Source organism: Schistocerca gregaria, chromosome 2 (genome assembly GCF_023897955.1).
Source record: "Schistocerca gregaria isolate iqSchGreg1 chromosome 2, iqSchGreg1.2, whole genome shotgun sequence".
Classification (NCBI taxonomy): Eukaryota; Metazoa; Arthropoda; class Insecta; order Orthoptera; family Acrididae; genus Schistocerca; species Schistocerca gregaria.
In genome coordinates, this window is record NC_064921.1 from 90,189,518 (window position 1) to 90,210,359 (window position 20,842).

The window sequence follows — 20,842 nt, forward strand, 5'->3', positions numbered from 1 at the left end:
GTGCCGACATTGTGCATGCTCTGTTGCCTGTGTCTATGTGCATGTGGTTCTGTCAATGTGATCATGTGATGTATCTGACCCCAGGAATGTGTCAATAAAGTTTCCTCTTCCTGGGACAATGAATTCACGGTGTTCTTATTTCAATTTCCAGGAGTGTATATGGCCCAGTATATGAGCAAGAATGTTGGCGCATTCGTACGAATGCAGAACTAAAACATATGTTTGAAGAATCTGACATTGTTACTACCATTAAAATAAGAAGACTGCTGAGGGCAGGCCACGTGGTCAGAATGGAAGAAGACAGCATGTAAGAGGATTTTTGATGGCAAGGCTGGAGGGAGACGCCCCAGAAAGAGATGGCTGGATGGAGTTGGGTGTCAGAGGATAGAGACGGAAAGACATCGATCGGTAGAATGGCAGGATATTGTAATGCAGGCCAAGGCCCTCCAAGGGCTGTATAGCCGAATAGCACTAGTAGCAGTAGTACGACATTCGAGTTGGCCTGAACGTTTAGCTGTGAAGTAGATCTGATCGCGGTGGATTCTGACTGAAATTCAGAAACAGTCTCGTGTCTATCACTGTAAGGAAATGCTCACAACATTCGACCAAGGAAATGTAAAATCCGAAGGCTCATAAAACATAGGAAAAGGAGAATAAAAACGGTGAAGCATTTCAAAGAAAATGATAGCTTTCTTCTCTGCGCATCGTGCACACGTGACAATCTTTGGTTTAGAGTACCGAAGAAATGCTTTGTGGTAAACAATAACTTATTTGCCTCGAGTCAACGATGAAATCAAGAAACACAACTGAAAACGTCGCATCGTTCTTCACGACAATGTCAGCCATAACACAGCAGAAAAATATTTGATTATTCTATGGAGAAAAAGACAAAATTTATGTGGACAGTGATTTTCATCACCTCAAAAAGTTGTTGGATCCTTCCAAAATTATGTTTTTGAGGTATCGTACCAACGTCATGGTAGGAAAAGTGTCCAGAACCAGTTAGAACGCATGTAAAAGTGGAATAAGTACCGTATTTGAGAAACGATAAAAGGAGTAGCATAAAAATGTTTTTCTTTCATTGGTTTTGTAAAATCTTAAAAGGCAGCCTTCGTAACCTATTAGTGTAACGTAAAATAAATGCATAATTCTTGACTTGACACTTGAATTAATACATTTTTCTTGTTAGATTTCTCCAGGTTTTGTAAGCAATTGGCGATCTAATGTAGAGATCACTCCAGTGCGGGATCTGTGTACTGTAACAGTAAATCGCCTGTGGAGGAGGAAGGTAATTTATGGACGTCACGGAATAGCCTATAAAATGGCAACGAGAAGTTGCTGGAACAGCTCCGCTGCAAAACAGTACTACGTCTGTACTCGGTACTTGACGTGTTATGTGATAAAACTTGCTGTCTCACAATTATGGATTCTAAACGTCACACAATTTATGTAAGTTTGAAGTTATTAATAATGATCGTATTTAAAGCGACGCTAGTAATTAGCACCGCTACAGGAAGTTGTGTCTACGATCTCGAGACATGAAATTAATCTAGCTTGTGCGACTGTTGTAGGGTAGTTTTCCGGGTCTTTATGTCTGTGTCATTTAGGATATTGGCTATCTAATAATTAGTCGCGTAAGTCGCTATCGCTGAAGGCATATGTCCCGCAGTCAACATCAAGTTTCGTTGGAAGTTAAGAGTTGGTACGTTGTGGGTGGAGACTGCATTGACGTGTAGGTGGATTGAATAGCCTTTCTGACGTTTACATGTGTGTTGTATCATGCTACCGAGGCCAGACATTTCGAGGGCATCCAATCACCACTTTTTTTATATAAGTGTAATTCAGGTGATGATTAAGTCAGGTGTTGATTTTGTCATGTTTAAGGTATCCACCCTGAGTAAATGAACGTGGTAGCTGTCAGCTTTGTCTATAACTATCGTGTCATTAAAATACATGATAGGACACCTACGTATTGCCATGGCAAGCTTTTTGTTGTCTTTAAATGTACATTGGCTATACTGTCATACGTTGAATGCGGAGACTATAGCGTGATCTCTATTGTTCCATCATACTACACCGTAATGGTCAACCGCGATGTAAACAAATGAGAACTTTGACCATACACGGAGAAAAGAAAGGAGAAGGAGGGAGGAGATTAGCGTTTAACGTCCCATCGACATTGAGGTATTAGAGACGCAGCACAAGCTCTGATCAGGAAACGATGGGGAAGGAAATCGGCCATGCCCTTTCAAAGAAACCATCCCGACATTTGCCTCAGGGAAACCGCGGAAAACCTAAATCTGGAGGGCCAGACGCGGGTTTGAATCGTCGTTCTTCCGAATGCAAGTTCACTGCGCTATCTCGCTCAGTGAGACAAACGGAGGGAGGAACAAGCCCCACCTCCCTGTCACAGATTTGGCAACCAAATTTTGAATAGGATTAGAGTAGCCATTCGTCCCGATACATTGGGGACATCACCGTTATGGATCTTCTTGTCCCGACATGACTCAATTTTCTGCCGACTTTGCAAAATACTGTTACAAGCTTGGCTCAAAGTAATACCATCTGTTAGCGCATCACGTAAATGTAGCCTCAGTTAGTTTTATTTATGTCAACAAGTTTACGCTCATAAGGTCGTCCCACAGATGGTGTTGCATGTTGCGTATCCTGTATCGAAGATGCAAGCACCATCATTCGAGAAAATACCAGACTTCTCCAGTAGTATGGGGCTGGAACTATTTAAGCGGAAGAATCAGGCAGTTCCCATTTGCATAGCGATCTGATAAAAGGTTCTTTCTAAACGTAATACGAACAACGAGTGCAAGTCAGTAATTCTTGAAGTGTTTACTGGAGGTATATAAGGCATGAAGTTTACAGTGACATGTACTTCGATTATTTAAGTGTTATTGTCGACTGTTTAACTTGTAATAAACTGATCTTATCATAGCTTACGAAAATACCTAAGAATGGAAAGAGAAAGTGCCACTTTTCGGATGATTACAAAAAAAGAGTAGTCTTTTGTCGAGAAAGAAAGTACCGATCAGGACGCATTGAGTGAGATTTGTAGCTGTTTCGTCTCAGTAACTCACGGAGGTACGGGAGATGTGAGCATCACATTTCTCAGAAGAATCATACAAACAGATGAAGAACTAACAACCGTTTATACAGGCTCGTAATGGATAATGCTCAACAGTTTGTGTTTCATGCCATCCAAAATTTTTGCTCCTGTCAAAGCATTTGCGCCTTCTTTTCACTCCCAAGGCTGAAAGTCTCATCCATATATTCAAGGTTCAAATGTAGAAGTATGCTATGGACTGCTCCACAGATGATACCTTGACACGCTTCTTGATTTCCTGCAGGTTTACGTCAGTGGGGGATCAGAGTCTAGCCAATGTGCTCCATCGTCACCAGCCACACACCCTCCTGTATCTGCTCATCACCCATCAGTGAAGACATCGTCACGGTTTGCTACTGTCTCAGAGGTTTGGCTGCCAACCAAAGTGGATTCCAGCCACGGTCCACAGCTCTTGAGGCTACTTACTGCCTCTGTATGGTGTCCAACAGTGGTGCATGACCTGAAATGTTCCCTCTACCTTTGGAAGCATTCCAATTACTATTGATTGCATCAAATAGTAATATTGGCACTTATAGAATTAAGCACATGTTTCTTCATTGCTGATTAAGGAATGCTTAACCTAAATTCCTCTGGGTGTACGTTGCTGCAGTTGGTCTTCTTATATGTGTGTTTTGCAATAATAATCTGCAGAATTTTGAGTCATTATCGTTTATTCACGAAAAATACAAAACATTTTCAAAGTCCAACCATTCCATCCACAGCAGCCACGTGCATTCCACTGCCGTTCCAACTTCCCTCCGAAACACATCTCCTCCAAGGAACAAACAATTGACAAAAACATTAACATATTTGGAAATGGAAGATTAATGATTTAACCACTAAAATTAGTACCGATAATTTTGGCACCCTAGAAAATACATAATAAGATTTGATTAGAAATTGTCATAAAACAAAGTATACACTAAGATCTGCACATAGTAAAATGTGTAATTAAGATCTGCACATAATTTGCACAAAATTGAAAGTAGACACTAAGATCTGCACATAGTACTGGGAAGGATACAAATAGGAAGGTGGTTCCATTTCAGACCACAGGTAGTTGCAGCCTTGCGCCACTGTGAGAATTGCGGGGCCACCTCCACCTCCTACCTCAGTGCCTATTCCATGCTTGTGGGGTGTCCCTTCTGCAAATGTGGACTCAACCTCCTGGCAGATGTCAGTAGCACATGTCACCTCCTGTCTCTCCTGTAGGGTCCAGTGCCTGGATGCGAGCTGCCTTCCTGGGATGCTGTGTTGTTGCCACTGGTGATTTTGCCACCAGGGTGGCACCTTTTGGCTCTTCAATACCAGTGCCCCAGCACCCCCAACCATGCGGCCAATGCTTTCACCGTCAGCACAGTTCCACCACGCCAAGGAACCAGATGTCAGAATGCTATCAGTGCCATTGTTAACAGTTCTTGCATAACAAACAAAGTTACTTAAAAGGCAATCAAATTAGTTAATGTTCCTCTGGTAGCTAAACTTCATTTGCTTGATACATTTTTCTTATGGTTCTGATGAAATGTTGTGAGACGTGATCTAGGTAAGTGGGACCCCTGTACATAAAAAGGAAAAAAAACACTCTATTCTTGTGCAGAAATGCAATTATTCACAAACAGAATGTATAAGTTATCATAGCACAAATTTCAATACAGCGGAAAATTTCTTGTGGTAGCTGTAAATGGAAATTAATTTAGGTATTTAAGGTTATGAACAATGTGTCTTAATTACATAACATATGTTAGAAAATATAGTAAATTAAACTTTATTTTAGTTTACCTTTCTATATGTTGACTCTCCCACAATTTAAATTTTTTGCATCAGTATAATTACATTCTGATCATTTGATGTTCAGTATGATATAGATCTAATCAACAGAGTGGTGTTATGTTTTACACCAAATAGTGTGATGAAAACTGTGGTATGGATTAATGTCATGGTACAGTGTGAGATGATCAGCTGAGGGCCTATTTGCAAAAAATCTGCAATAAACTATGTTTTAACGACATTCTCTGAGTATTTTCACATTTCCAAATCATAAATTTCATTCTTAGTGAATATGTTGACTTATAATTTATGTTTTCCTACTTTTATTCTACTTTACAACCATGCAGTTTTTATTAAAAAGGATTTACTATAGTCCAAGAATAGGATTGAGGGAAAGAGGAGTTTGTGACACAACTTGACTAGAAGAAGGGATTGGTTGGTAGGACGTGTTCTGAGGCATCAAGGGATCACCAGTTTAGTATTGAAGGGCAGCATAGAGGGTAAAAATTATGGAGGGAGACCAAGAGATGAATAAACTAAGCAGATTAAGAAGGATGTAGGTTGCAGTAGGTACTGGGAGATGAAGATGCTTGCACAGGATAGAGTAGCATGGAGAGCTGCATCAAACCAATCTCAGAACTGAAGACAACAACAACAATTAAAAATTACCAGTTTTGGACCATTTCCTTTGGTTGTAATGTGAAATCTTGCTTCTCAGCAAATTTCATGATTCTAGGTCAACAGGAAGTATCTTGTAGGTTTTGATCAGTGAGTTTGCGAGAATGAAAATGTGTGACATAAATGATTGCATTGACTTAGAACTTAACTTTTATTATACTGCTAAGGGATCGTGGATTTCAGTATGTGACATGAATTTCAACTTGATATGTGTACCTGTCCATGAGAAAAAGGGATGTCAGCAGATGGATAGTCAGACAGATTATCTGAAATAAATCACAAAAAATTCTTTTTGTGTGATGTGATTTCAGATTAACAGTTTTCTGATTCTTTTCCTTTACCTACACTGTGAAACCTTTGTTCTTGCACAATTTTATGATTCTATGTGAAAGGGAAGTACCCTGATATCAAAGTATGTGGTATAAATGGACGTATCTTTTGATTTCATTGCCTTAGAAGCTTAAAATTATTACACCACCAAAGGGCTCCTATGTATGTGACAAATTTAAATTTTATACATCTACCCATTCCTGATAAAAAAGTGGTCTTAACAGACAGATGGAGAGAAAGCTGACAATAAAAGACAAGAAAGTTTTTTTCATTTTATTTTGCTTATAAATTAACAATTTTCAGATTTTTTAATTTGGTTGTAGTGTAAAATCTGGCTTCTTGGCAAATTTTATGATTCTAGGTCAACATGAAGTACGCTATATGTTCTGATGAGTGTTTTTGCAAGTATCAAAACATGCAATATAAATGGCAGTCTCTTCTGATTGACTTGACTTAGAAGCTTTGATTTTTACATCACCAAGAGTCCTTAAACCTCAATATGTGACATAAATTTCCACTTGTTTCATCTACACCCATTTCTGAGGAAAAGAATTTGAATAGTTGGACAGAGAGACAACAATGTGATCTATAAGGGTTCCATTTTCACCAACTGAGGTACAGGACCCTAAAAATGCTATGTATCTTGTATACTGGTACTATTAAATCCTAATGATACAAATGAAAGTATTCTACTCAGCTGAAACGAATTCCTTAATACTATAAAAATATTCATTGATAAGAAACTCCCTCAACGACATTTTACAGTTGCTTCCACTTTAGTTTTTTGAATTCTTTGGATGTTTGCTACAAAATTTCATGATTCTTAGTTTAGCACATTAGCTAACATTAGTGAGGCTTTTGAGTAGTAAACACAAGGCTAGTTCTCAATATATGTCTCACAAAAAATCGAACACATACTGCTGAATTATGATAACATATAAGTCAAAACTGTACAAATCACATACCGACAGAAGACATGGCCTATCTTGCTTAAATTAACTGGTGCTTGGTGGTCTGAAGGGTATCTAGACATGAAATTAAAACAAACAATTGTCAAATCATCCATGTCTCTGCTCTGAAAACCATCTTATGGTGTGGGGTACTTCATGTACCATTGTCACACCCACACCTACCCCCTTCCTGTTTCTGTTACATATATTGCATGTATAGCACAACTGTTAGAACAACTGTTGGTAAGCCTCTGTATGAGCTTGATCCTCTCTTATTTTGCCTTAGTGATCTTTTAGTGAGTTATACTTAGTAACTTGTTTGTTAATTTTTCTTGGAATTATTAGAATTTTAATAGTATACAATACTGTGTTAGCACCTCTCTTGTAGTGCCTGCATTGTAACTGAATGAATGTCCCCATTATGCTTATTCCCTTATTAAATAAACACACGACAAAAGTACACTATTTTTCTCTGTTTCTTGGTTCCCCACTTCGATCCTACCAGGTAAAGGTGACTACATTTCCTAAGGATTCTTCCAATGAACTCGGTCTGGTATCTGCCATTCCTACATTTAGTTTTATGAGTTTGTTTCATTTTAAATCATTCTGTACACATAGTCCCAGATATTTGATCAATGTACTGGTTTGCAGCATTTGTTTGACTGTTGTGTAACAAAATAATTATGTGCCTTTTCATATATTGCTGCATATAACATTATGTTGTTTTATGTTGTGAGTCAACTTCCACACTATGAACTGTGTCTTGATCCTCTACAGAACTCCCTGCATTTCACTACAGTATTCTAGCATTGCAACTTTTCAATACACAACAGCAGTATTTTTGAACAACCACATAGAGCTTCTGATATTATCGTCTAGATCATTTATGTATGTTCAGAACAGTATTGCTCAAAATATTTTTTTCCACAAGAAAGATATGCTTTGTGACTTCTGAAATTTTCCCGGCGTATTTGTTCTTCTAATAATTTCCGGGTATGCAGCCGGATCCCGTCGACATTCTGCCACGATATTTCGGCCCAGAGACGTCCGGCCATCATCAGGTGAGTACACAACTACTGAAGAGCCCAGGTGCAGTCGCGGTATTTATACCGATTCTCGCGCACGTGTTGACATGCGCGGCATAGCCGAGTTGTACGTGCTGCCCTCGGTGGTGAAAGTAAAAGATCATCTAGTCATTGAGTATCGAATGACGCTGTCTATTCCGCTGTGAATGTATAATTTTAATAACAGGATTCCAAGTTTTATCCAGTTGAAAGCCGTTGTCACGATTTATAAGATTATCGGCAAGACGTATTTCCACTGATTCCTTGATTACGGAATCCCAAAATCCGGAAACCGGAGCTAAAATTTTTGTTCCATTGTATTCCATTGAATGTCCCAATGAAATACAGTGCTCTGCTACTGCCGATTTTGACGGTTGCCGCAGACGGGTGTATCTTTCATGTTCTGTACATCGTTCATGGACAGTTCTTGTCGTCTGGCCAATATATGCAGACCCACATTCACAGGGAATTTTGTAGACGCCTGCTTTCTTCAGTTGTAAATCGTCTTTAACGGATCCAACCAGGGCCCGGTTCTTTGCTGGTGGACGGAAGATAACCTTGATTTTATTCTTCTTCAGTAGTCGGCCTATTTTCGACGACACATTCCCGGCGTATGGAAGAAACGCAGTTGATTTAAAGTCGTCATCAGCGTCCTCAGTGCGCTGCTTCTTGTTATGACAGTTGCGCATGGCCTTTCTTATTTGGCGTGAAGTGTAGCCATTCTCTTTAAAAACCTTCTCCAAGTGTTCTAATTCTGCGTGGAGGTTTTCATCGTCCGATATTACATGCGCTCGATGTATTAAGGTACTGAGAACACCGGCTGTTTGTGCTGGGTGGTGGCAGCTTGACGCCTGGAGATACAGATCTGTGTGAGTCGGTTTCCTGTACACAGAATGTCCTAATGACCCATCATTTTTACGGCATACTAGCACGTCTAGAAATGGTAAAGTGCCATCTTTTTCAATCTCCATCGTGAATTTGATGTTCTCATGTAAAGAGTTTAAATGATGAAGGAATTTCTCCAGTTCCTGTCTGCCATGAGGCCATACAACAAAAGTATCATCTACGTACCGCCAGAAGACCGTAGGCTTTAAGACAGCAGACTCAAGTGCTTTCTCCTCAAAGTCCTCCATAAACAGATTAGCTACCACAGGGGACAAAGGGCTCCCCATGGCGACGCCGTCTGTTTGTTCAAAGAATTCGTCATTGAATAGAAAGTACGTTGAGGAGAGTATATGTTCAAACAAGGCCGTCATTTCTGCACTGAATAAGTTACCAATAAGATGTAACGATTCCATTAAAGGCACTTTGGTAAACAGTGAGACCACATCAAAGCTGACTAATAAATCCGAGCTGCTAAGCTTAACTTTCTTCAAGCGACTGACAAAATCCTCGGAATTACGTATATGGTGGCAACACTTACCCACATACGGCTTTAGTAGTGAGGCCAGATATTTTGCTGTAGAATAGGTGGCAGCACCAATATTACTCACTATTAATCGTAGTGGGGCACCATCCTTGTGTATCTTGGGAAGACCGTAGAGTCTTGGTGGTACTGCATTGTGTGGTCTCAATCTCTTGATAATTTGTTCAGGTAGAGAACAGTTCTTCAAAAGGGTAGCAGTTTTCCTTGAAATTCGGCTTGTTGGGTCCTTTTCAATTCTGCGGTACGTGGAATCATTTAGCTGACAATATATCTTCTCGTTGTAGGCTTCCCTTGTCAGAAGAACTGTGGCGTTACCCTTATCCGCAGGTAGTACGACTGTGCTAGTATCTTCTCTGAGGCTGCGGAGAGCAGCTCTTTCAGCTGGCGAGATGTTACTCCGTTGTGGCGCACATTTCAGCAACGTTCGGCAAGATTCACGTCGAATTTCGTCTGCATTATCCGCAGGGAGACGTCTAATGGCTTCCTCAATGGAACTGATGAAATCCGTTAAAGGGAGTGAAACAGGAGTAGGGGCGAAGTTTAAACCTTTCGCAAGCACTGACATCGTCGCATCGTCAAATGATTTCTCCGTAAGGTTCACCACGGATCGTCCAGAGATAGCTTCTTGCGGCTTTCTTGTTACGAGTTGGCTAAACTTCGCACTTTGCCTGTTCGTACTGTTCCTGTGAGCCCAGTCTGCCTTGGCCCAGGATACACCGTCAATCCAGTCCCAGCTAAGGGAAGAACATCTTGCTGCAATCTTCAGATGTAAATAATATAAATTCCTGGCAACAGTGTCTAACTCTCTCTCCTCAACGTACTTTCTATTCAATGACGAATTCTTTGAACAAACAGACGGCGTCGCCATGGGGAGCCCTTTGTCCCCTGTGGTAGCTAATCTGTTTATGGAGGACTTTGAGGAGAAAGCACTTGAGTCTGCTGTCTTAAAGCCTACGGTCTTCTGGCGGTACGTAGATGATACTTTTGTTGTATGGCCTCATGGCAGACAGGAACTGGAGAAATTCCTTCATCATTTAAACTCTTTACATGAGAACATCAAATTCACGATGGAGATTGAAAAAGATGGCACTTTACCATTTCTAGACGTGCTAGTATGCCGTAAAAATGATGGGTCATTAGGACATTCTGTGTACAGGAAACCGACTCACACAGATCTGTATCTCCAGGCGTCAAGCTGCCACCACCCAGCACAAACAGCCGGTGTTCTCAGTACCTTAATACATCGAGCGCATGTAATATCGGACGATGAAAACCTCCACGCAGAATTAGAACACTTGGAGAAGGTTTTTAAAGAGAATGGCTACACTTCACGCCAAATAAGAAAGGCCATGCGCAACTGTCATAACAAGAAGCAGCGCACTGAGGACGCTGATGACGACTTTAAATCAACTGCGTTTCTTCCATACGCCGGGAATGTGTCGTCGAAAATAGGCCGACTACTGAAGAAGAATAAAATCAAGGTTATCTTCCGTCCACCAGCAAAGAACCGGGCCCTGGTTGGATCCGTTAAAGACGATTTACAACTGAAGAAAGCAGGCGTCTACAAAATTCCCTGTGAATGTGGGTCTGCATATATTGGCCAGACGACAAGAACTGTCCATGAACGATGTACAGAACATGAAAGATACACCCGTCTGCGGCAACCGTCAAAATCGGCAGTAGCAGAGCACTGTATTTCATTGGGACATTCAATGGAATACAATGGAACAAAAATTTTAGCTCCGGTTTCCGGATTTTGGGATTCCGTAATCAAGGAATCAGTGGAAATACGTCTTGCCGATAATCTTATAAATCGTGACAACGGCTTTCAACTGGATAAAACTTGGAATCCTGTTATTAAAATTATACATTCACAGCGGAATAGACAGCGTCATTCGATACTCAATGACTAGATGATCTTTTACTTTCACCACCGAGGGCAGCACGTACAACTCGGCTATGCCGCGCATGTCAACACGTGCGCGAGAATCGGTATAAATACCGCGACTGCACCTGGGCTCTTCAGTAGTTGTGTACTCACCTGATGATGGCCGGACGTCTCTGGGCCGAAATATCGTGGCAGAATGTCGACGGGATCCGGCTGCATACCCGGAAATTATTAGAAGAAGATATGCTTTGTTCTGTTTGCTAGGACCTATTCCATCCAAACACAAACTGGTGTGCTAGTCTATATGCTCATATTTGGTCCAATAGGCAACAGGGTGGAACTGGTCCAGAAGTCAAGGAATATGGTATCAATCTGGACACCAGTATATGGTTAGTTCTGGGTTTCATAGATGGACAAGGTCAGCTAGGTTGCATGAGATACAAATGCATCCCATGACCAAGGACATTGCTATCAAGAAGATGATGCTGAGTGTGTTTTTTGCATCTTGCATATTTTTAATCAATATTCCATAGAATTTTGTAACAAACATTTCCAAGGATATTTTTCAGTATGTGCTAATGGGTGATAATTCTTTATTTTGTGAAAGGGTTTGTATATTTATCATCAGGTGTGTGAATATTACAACTCTTCAGTGTACAAAGTGAATATTTCTATTTAATTCTGAAAATATTTGGCAGACCTTGCTTTGATCAATTGATCAGTACTGTGGTGTCATTTACAGCTTAATGATCTAACTGATCCTACATAATTTATAAAAAGTAAGAACACTGTTGATCGAATAACAAATACGTATGACACACCACATAATAGACTTTGTCCTTCGGAATTGTAGGGCCTTATTCTATTCCCCTATTGGAATCTGACACCAGCTATCTGCTCTACTTTTTTTTCTTTTTTTTGGCAGGCATCATAATTTATTTATTTTCTTTCTCACTCCATTGGTCCATCTATGAAAATCTCAAAGGATATAGAGTGTACAATTTTTTACATTAGTTTGCGAACAGATATACAGTGCATAATTGTTTTTACATTAGTAGAGAACACATGGTGCTTTTAAACAATTAGATAAGTAGAAATGTCACAAAAGAGATGGCAATTAACACTTAGTTTGCCAGGTCATTTTTTGTCACACTTTGTCCTAGGTATAATCTGACAGAATGCCACACTTTAATAGCCATAAAAATTATATTCAGTAATTTCAGCAAAAGAATTCAGCTTTTAATACCACACAAAAAATATATTCATATAAATTTTAAAGTTTATTTTAATGAACAAGATGTATTTAAAGATAAAACTGCACATGGTAATGTCGTGAAATCTAAATTTTATTTTTTGCATATATTTTTATTGTTTATTATACCGGTATTAGTAAAAACATAGTAAACCCACAGAAAATATTCAAAAAATAAAAATTACACTAGTACTAGTTTCCTTCCTTTTTTCTAGCATTTATTGTTACTCTGTTGCTAATTAATAGGCATGGGGTATTTCATTTCATTTCATTTATTATCATCCTTTTCATCATTTACATGATATAGGAATTGTCATAATACTGTCCAGAATATGCACAGCAGAATATTACAAATTTCTATCAGACACACAAAATTAACATTATGTTGAAAATTAAAACATTGAATTAAAACACATAAAATTAACATTACATAATATGTTGAAAATTAAAACATTGAAATGATGTGCTGTTCGTTTTTTCTCTTTTTTTACAGCAAATTTTTGTCAAGTGTTCAAGGCATATTGGCTTCTTGCAATAATGGAAAACATAATGTGTATCCCTCTTCTTATCTGGGTCACTTGGTCTGCAGCAATTTATGCTCTTGGTTCTGCTACACCCAAAACAGCAAATGAAAGCACACAAAATGCTTTTAGTTCATATACATCAGCTTCATGCTGAACATCTGAACCATTCTCAGGGATTACTTTCTTTATTTTTGCGTTAGTACATTTCAGAATGATGTTCAAGCATTGTCAGTCATAAACTAAATCCAAATAGTAAGAGAATCTAGATTATTACCTACTTGGGCAGATGGTCACGCTGTTGCCAAATGAATGATATATGTTGCTGAACATGAAATTGCTTAAGAGAAGACTTTGATGACAAGCAATATTTGTTTTGACCAAATATATTTCTAGCAGAATCTTTAGCTAAAGTTTCAATTTCTACAGTCCTGTCTTCATTGCTTTGACGACTTGTTTCATTCAAGGAATTCACAGGTGGCAAAACAAATTTGCCTTCACTTTCATAATGTTCCAATTCTGAATTGTGTGCACTTTAACTTTTGTTGTGACCATCTAATAGAATATCACTTCATTAGCTGTCCTCAAACTACTTTAAAACAGTATCCTCAAGGTCACGGTCAGTAAAATGAACAGTAGATGAAGACCTGACTACTGAATCTGTAACACAAAGTACCAGATGCAGTTTCAGAGACCGCTAACATGAAAATAGCAGTAATAGTTGCAGTCACATCACGCTCAAGAGGCTACCAACAAAAGAAACTATGGGAGCTTTAAGACAGAACCACTAGACACACAGGCCTATATGGAAGAAATTATTAGAAATTTAGACAATAAGAAATGTGTGGTAGGAATCAACCTAGATCTTTCCAAGGCCTTTGATACAGTAGATCATCAAATTCTCCTTGACATACTGGGGGCAATAGGCATCAGAGGAATTTGGAGGAAATGGTTTAAATCCCATCTCCAAGATAGAACTCAGGTTGTGGAACTCACCTCATCTCAGAATAAGCAAAAAATAAAGTGGGTTTCTGATGCTAAGAAAGTGGCAGTAGGTGTCCCTCAGGGTAGTGTTCTTGGCTCCTTATTATTCCTAATCTATATAAGTGACACTGAAAGGCCCAACAGATCATCAAAAATTATGTTATTTGCAGATGATACAAGCATAATTATAAGTGATGACAGCAAATCCTTAATCATGGCAGCTGAAAAGGTTCTGAAGAGTGTGCAACAGTGGTTTTACGCTAATAAGTTAACACTCAATTTAAATGAAACAAATTACATACAGTATGGCAAAGTAAATGAGAAGGATGATCACCATTTATCATTGAGTGACCATGAAATAGAGAAAGTCTGGTCTACAAAATTTTTGGGCATGTACATTGATCAGTACTTGAGCTGGAAAGACCATGTCACACACATATCCAAAAAACTCAATTCAGTATGTTTTGCACTGAGAATAATTTCTAGAGTTTGCAGTGCATAGTGTACAAGAGTAGTGTACATGGCTTATTTCAATTCTATTATATCCTATGGAATAACATTCTGGGGTGCAACTAAATGTCACTTGAGAGAGGTTTTTAAATTACAGAAAAGGGCCATTAGAATTATTACACACAACTCCCCACAAACACACTGCAAGCCCTTGTTCATGCAGCTAAACATACTTACAGTATCATCTTTATACATATTAAACAGCATACTACATACAATAACACACTTGAGTAGTTTACGTGTAAATTCAGATCTTCATGACTACAATACACATATATGCATGTAGAAAGAACAAGAAAAACAAAAACTCAAAAACATGTGAGCCACTATGGAATAAAGCTTTATAATGCTCTGCCACTCTGCATCAGGGGAACAGAAGTTGAAGGAAAATTTAAGTCAGAATTTAAAAAGTTTATGACAAATAAATGTTTTCATAGCATACATTAATATTTTGAATCCTTAAATCACTAACTGATAATTATATTGTCAATATCATGTTGTTCTCATTGTCAGTTCTATGTCTCATTTATACTCTTTTTTAACTCTAAAATTATGTGTAATATGTGTTTTCCAAAATGTACTAAATATATATAAATCGATCACATATGGTACATGTTAAAAGAGCATGGAAAGAACAGCGCATCAATTCAATGTTTCAATTTTCAACATATTATGTAATGTTAATTTTATGTGTTTTAATTCAATGTTTTAATTTTCAACATAATGTTAATTTTGTGTGTCTGATAGAAATTTGTAATATTCTGCTGTGCATATTCTGGACAGTATTATGACAATTCCTATATCATGTAAATGATGAAAATGATGATAATAACTGAAATGAAATGAAATACCCCATGCCTATTAATTAGCAACAGAGTAACAATAAATGCTAGAAGTCTGTGAGACTGCAGTTGGGACACTTTTGGTTAAATAAGATTCCATTAACATTACATGTAAGTGGTAAGCTGATGTATTACACTATAAAAGGTAGTTATAGAAAGTCAGATGTAAAGATGACACTACTAAAAAGAAATAGGTATGTTATATTACATATTATAGGTTTATACAACCATTAAATGTTCCATCACACATAGATTTTATTCCTCTAGAAGGGTTTTGATATAGAAATTCTTGGAGACTGTAAAACTGTATCTACATTATTGTTCAGGCTTGTATTATATTACATCATATATAAATTTTATTGTTCTCGGAGCATTTTTACCATGATTTAGAAACTCTTCCAAGTTGTAAAATGACCTTGTCATAAGAAATTGACTGAGTGCCCTGAAACACAGACTTTTCATCAAATTTAAATTTAATTTCTAGAGGTAGAGCATTATGAACTTTTTTATCACTGTCATGCACATTCTTCTAGACATATTCCATTGTGTGATCTTTTTCATCTATTATGATTAGAGCTTCTTTTAAAAAATCAAAAATATCTGTTTCAGCACTTTTGTTTTTGTAGGAGCCTACTGACTACAGCAGAAGATATTCTTCTTTCCTATGAAGTCTTTTGTAAAAGATTTTGTTCAGTACCTTTTTAATATTTGACTATCAAACAATGGAAAATTCAGGATGGAATGTAACAGTATTATGAAAAAGACAGTTGCTATTCACCATATAGTGGAGGTGCTAAGTCACAGATAGGCATGATAAAATGACTGTCAAAGCTTTCGGTCAACTAGGTCTTTGTGAAAACAAACAAACACACACACACATGCACACACACATGCACACACACACACACACACACACACACACACACACACACACACACACACACACACACACACACACACACACACACACACAACTCAGACACACATGACCACAGTCTATGGCAGTTGAAGCTAGATATCTAGCTCACAAACGGGGAAGGGTTAGCCATAAATATTTCAAAACAATGGCTCTGTGTCTCACTAGGTAGAGGAACTATGAAGAACCTATGAAGTTTGCACTAATCCTAACTATGATAAGGAGTTACATACTTGCTTTGGGTATTCTTTGGCATAGTTTTTTAGCACTAGCAACAAAAAGGCTGTTTTGTCTCAAATAAAACAGGGAATTTTTTACAACATATGTATTCAAATTAAATCAAAGTTTTGTCTGTTTCAGGATTTATCTTTCATCAACCAAAACAATGTCCGAGAAAAACTAAAATCAGTAAGTACTTAATTGTGCGTGACTTATATGATGATTACTGAGGTAAAAAGAGACTTAATGAAATTTCTCTTTTCAGCAATTCAGCATAAACAAGTTTATAAATGGTAAGCTAACTGTCATTAATATACTTTTTTGCAATTTATAATTATGCTCTCAGCTTTTTAATTCAGTCTTTTACCTGCAACCAATTGAACAATAAGTTACACCTAGTTGAAACTAATGAATTTATGAGACACTGGAATGTTAAATTTCAATCACAAGACTGGAAACTGTTTCCTTCACTATCAGTCATCTGCATAACACAAATACTTTTTAAATATAAAGAATTAAATATCAACTGAACTCCTTTCTGTGTATTTACTAACTAATGCCGACAGCCAAGTCCATATTGATAGTGAGTTATGAGAAGTAAAATGCTCGTTAAGCCCAAGTGGTGTAACATTATTCTTGTTTTGAGACATTTGCTAATTTATTAGGATCATATAAATTTCAACAGTACTTTTTGTATGACTTATTTATATCATTTATACACTCTACGAGAGAGGAAAAAACAAGGCATCAAGAAGGAGTTATCTGAATGAGTGAATGAGACAGAAATCACTAGCTGTGATGTACATGTGCAGACAAACAAATAATACAATTTTAAAAAAATGGATGATAAGCAAGAGAAAGAGTGTCACAGATTGAACAAGTTATTAATGCATTGATTCTCCTCTGGCCCTTACACAAGCAGTTATTACTCTTGGTGGTGACCGACAGAGTAGTTGGATGTCCTAGTGATTTTATTTATTTATTTATTTACGTTGTGAATCTTTGTGGTACATATAGCATACCTTAGATGTTGGACAAAATGACATTACATTAATATACTGTTACATTGATTGTATACATTACATTTATAAATAGTTACATTTTTATATTTCTATATTGTTACATTACATTTTTATATTGTTTCAACCAAAATTAACTTATTTTTCAAGGTACTGTGTTACTGAGTAAAAACAGTTTTCCAAGAGATATGATGTGACAGATTTTTTAAAGCTATGGTTTTTGTTTATGGCCTTCAGGTTACTTGGCAGCTTATTAAACAAATATGAACCTGAGTGATATGCACCTTTCTTGCACAGTGTGGTATAACAATGATGTCTGTGTATGTCACTATTTGCCCGTGTATGGTGTTCATGTACAGATTTATTTTGAATAAATACATTCCCATTTTTAGCATGCTTTTTTTTTAGGAACATCAAAACTTCTAGTATATAGATACATGGTTGGGGTTGAATCTCCAGTTCTTTAAAGAATGGTTTGCATGATTTTCGGCTGTTAGCATTTTTCATTATCCTCACAATCTTTTTGTGTTTCCGGAATGTGGTTATGCTATGAGGAGAATTTCCCCAGAATATGATCCCATATCTCAATAGGGAGTGTATGCAAGCGTAATACACCACTCTAACTGTTTCAGGACTTGTGTTATTCCATATAATCCTCATCGCATAAGTCATTTTGGATAGTTTAGAATTTAATGAAGTGATGTGGGAATTCCATTTAAGATTGTCTTGTAAGTAGATGCCAAGAAATTTTGTTTCAGTGACACTGTTAATTCTTTGTTTTTCCATTGACATGTTTGGTTTTAATGGGTTTTTATTTTGTTGTGTATGGAAGTGTAAGACGACTGTTTTTTGAGGGTTTATCAGTAATTTATTCCTCATAAACCACTCTGTGACATTTTCATTTGTGACTTTAGCATTTAAACTTAGAGCCATTTCATTTTCACCTTCAATTAATATGCTTGTGTCATCTGCAAACAGCACTGGTTCGGAGTGTTGAATGTGTAGGGGAAAGTCATTTACGAAAATTAGGAAGAGAAAGGGACCTAAAATTGAGCCTTGTGGTACACCGTGAGTTAATGTGGAAGGTTTCGACTGATACGCTTGGAGTTCATTATTTCCCATGTGTTTTACCTATGTTATCTGAGAGCGATTTTCTAGGTAGGATTTCAGCCACTCGTGTGGCAGGCCTCTTACACCATACCACTCTAACTTTGTTAGGAGAATTTCATGGTCTATTAGATCAAATGCTTTTGTTAAATCCAGGAAAATCCCCGAAACATATTTGTGATTATCCACTGAATTTCAAATACGGTTTATGAGGCTAAAAGTGGCTGTTTCAGTACTGCACTGAGACCTGAAGCCATGCTGACATCCTGAAATCATATTTTTTTTGTTAAAGAAATCAGTTGTAGCAGAACTAGTTTTTCAATGACTTTTGAAAAACCTGATAGGAGTGACACAGGCCTATAGTTGACCATCTGCTGCCGATCGCCCTTTTTGTAAAGGGGCACAACTTTTGCAGTTTTTAAGTGTTTTGGGAAACTACCATGTGATAGTGAAGAATTGCATATATCTAGCAGTGGTGTGAGTATCTGTTCAGCTGATACTTTTATAATATAGTCTGGCACATCGTCGACTCCGGCTGAATATTTATTTTTTAATGACTTTATGCTGTTTAACAGTTCTTCCCTACTTATTGGTCGGAGGAACATGGATGTATTTGTTACACTTTTTCCAGAAGTTTCCAGTAATATTTTGTTTGATGTTTTTCCCATTTGATCCTTCGCTAACTCACGAGCAAAATTGGTGTAGTAAGAATTGAAGTGGTTAGCGATTAATTTTGGATCAGTGATCTTGCTGCCCGCCTGTGACAATACAATGTTTTTGTGTGTTTCCACCTTTCCAGGAAGTGTCTGTACCATATTCCACATTGTCTTAGCTTTGTTTGATGAGTCCATAATAAGTTTGTCATTTTCCCTTAATTTTGCTTCCCTTATTACACGACTCAGAGTTAACTTATATTTTTTGAAGTAGTGAACAAATTCAGGGCCGCTATCTGTTTTTGATAGCGCAAAAAGTTCTCTTTTTCTTCTACATGATACTTTGATCCCTGATGTAATCCAAGTTTTGGGTTTGCTGGGGCCTCTAAAATTTTTTTCTTTTTTTGGAAATGCAATTTCGAAACAATGTTTGTAAATGTCCATGAAATTATCCAGCTTTTCATCTGTGCTGTAACTGTTGTAGATTTTATTCCACGAGTGGGTACTTAGCATATGCTTGAAGTGCTCAATATTTTGCGTGCTGAATTTTCTCTTGTAGATAACACTTCCATTCCTAGACAAATCAACACTTCCGCATACGGCAAGTAGCTGTGCGTTGTGGTCACTGTAGCCGGTATTAAAGTTTTCTGAGGTGTGCATGTCAGTGTTTACAAAGATCTGATCAATAAGTGTAGCACTAGTTTTGTGTAGGGGAGTTTATTTTAGTGCAAAGGTTGTATTCATGAATAATATTAAGGAATTTTTCTCTTTGGTGGCTCTGTGTTAAGAGGTCAATATTAAAATCGCCACACAGAACTATAGTTTTGTAAGTATTTTTAAGTTTCCCTTGTGCAAGGTCAATTTTTTTAAAGAAAATATTTACATTGCTGTTGGGTGATCTGTAAACACACATTATTATAGTTTTTCCTGATGTTATTTCAATAGCTGAGGCTTCAAAGTGTTTTTCGCTTCCTAAGTGATTTACACAGTCTATTGTCTTATAGTCTACGTTTTCTTTTACATAAATGCAGCTTCCTCCAAGCTTTGATATTGATCTGCAAAAGTAGTTTGCCATAGTGAAACCGGTTATGTTTGAATACTGTAAATGGTCCTTCTCTAGCCAGTGCTCACAAAAACATAAAACTGATACCTCCTTCCACTCATTCCTAAGAAGCACATTTATTTCATCAAGTTTGTTTGGTAGGGACTGTACATTTTGGTGAACGACTTTTAAAGTGTATGTATAAGTTTGTTCTCTAACACATTCCCCTGTGGCATCCTCAGCTACTCTAAAAAACGTCTACCTGTCTCTTGGTGTGTGTTTCTTCCCAAATATTTATCTAATGTGTTTTGGCCCATTTTTGTGTTATTCGTTCTTTCTTTGGGTTTCATACTTCCTTGTGAGTCAATTTGGACCCCTTTAACATGTTCTGCTTTGTTTTTTGAGCTTTCATTGCCTGTTATGAGCCAATTATCCAACGTACTGGTACGTTTTCTAGTGTAATGCTTTACAAAATTATATATTTTCTTTGTTAGGTATTGTTTACCAGCATAATTTAGATGTCTATTACATTTGCATGCTCAAATTTTCCGCAAACATC

At 37.5% G+C, this 20,842-nt stretch overlaps 1 protein-coding gene across 3 annotated transcripts in view; it reads left to right on the plus strand.

Moving 5' to 3' along the window:
* Positions 1-674: 674 nt before the first annotated feature.
* Positions 675-20,842, plus strand: part of LOC126336395 (ankyrin-1-like) — a 55,859-nt gene continuing 35,691 nt past the window's right edge. Inside the window, exons 1-4 of one of the 3 annotated variants that reach the window (XM_050000070.1) lie at positions 675-960; positions 1,190-1,449; positions 16,604-16,651; positions 16,728-16,755. In XM_050000070.1, the coding sequence (XP_049856027.1) occupies positions 1,423-1,449; positions 16,604-16,651; positions 16,728-16,755 (103 nt within the window). In that variant the 5' untranslated portion in view covers positions 675-960; positions 1,190-1,422. Of the gene's footprint in view, positions 980-1,189; positions 1,450-16,603; positions 16,652-16,727; positions 16,756-20,842 lie in introns of all 3 variants that reach the window. The other 2 variants (XM_050000071.1, XM_050000072.1) reach the window with 2 other exon arrangements.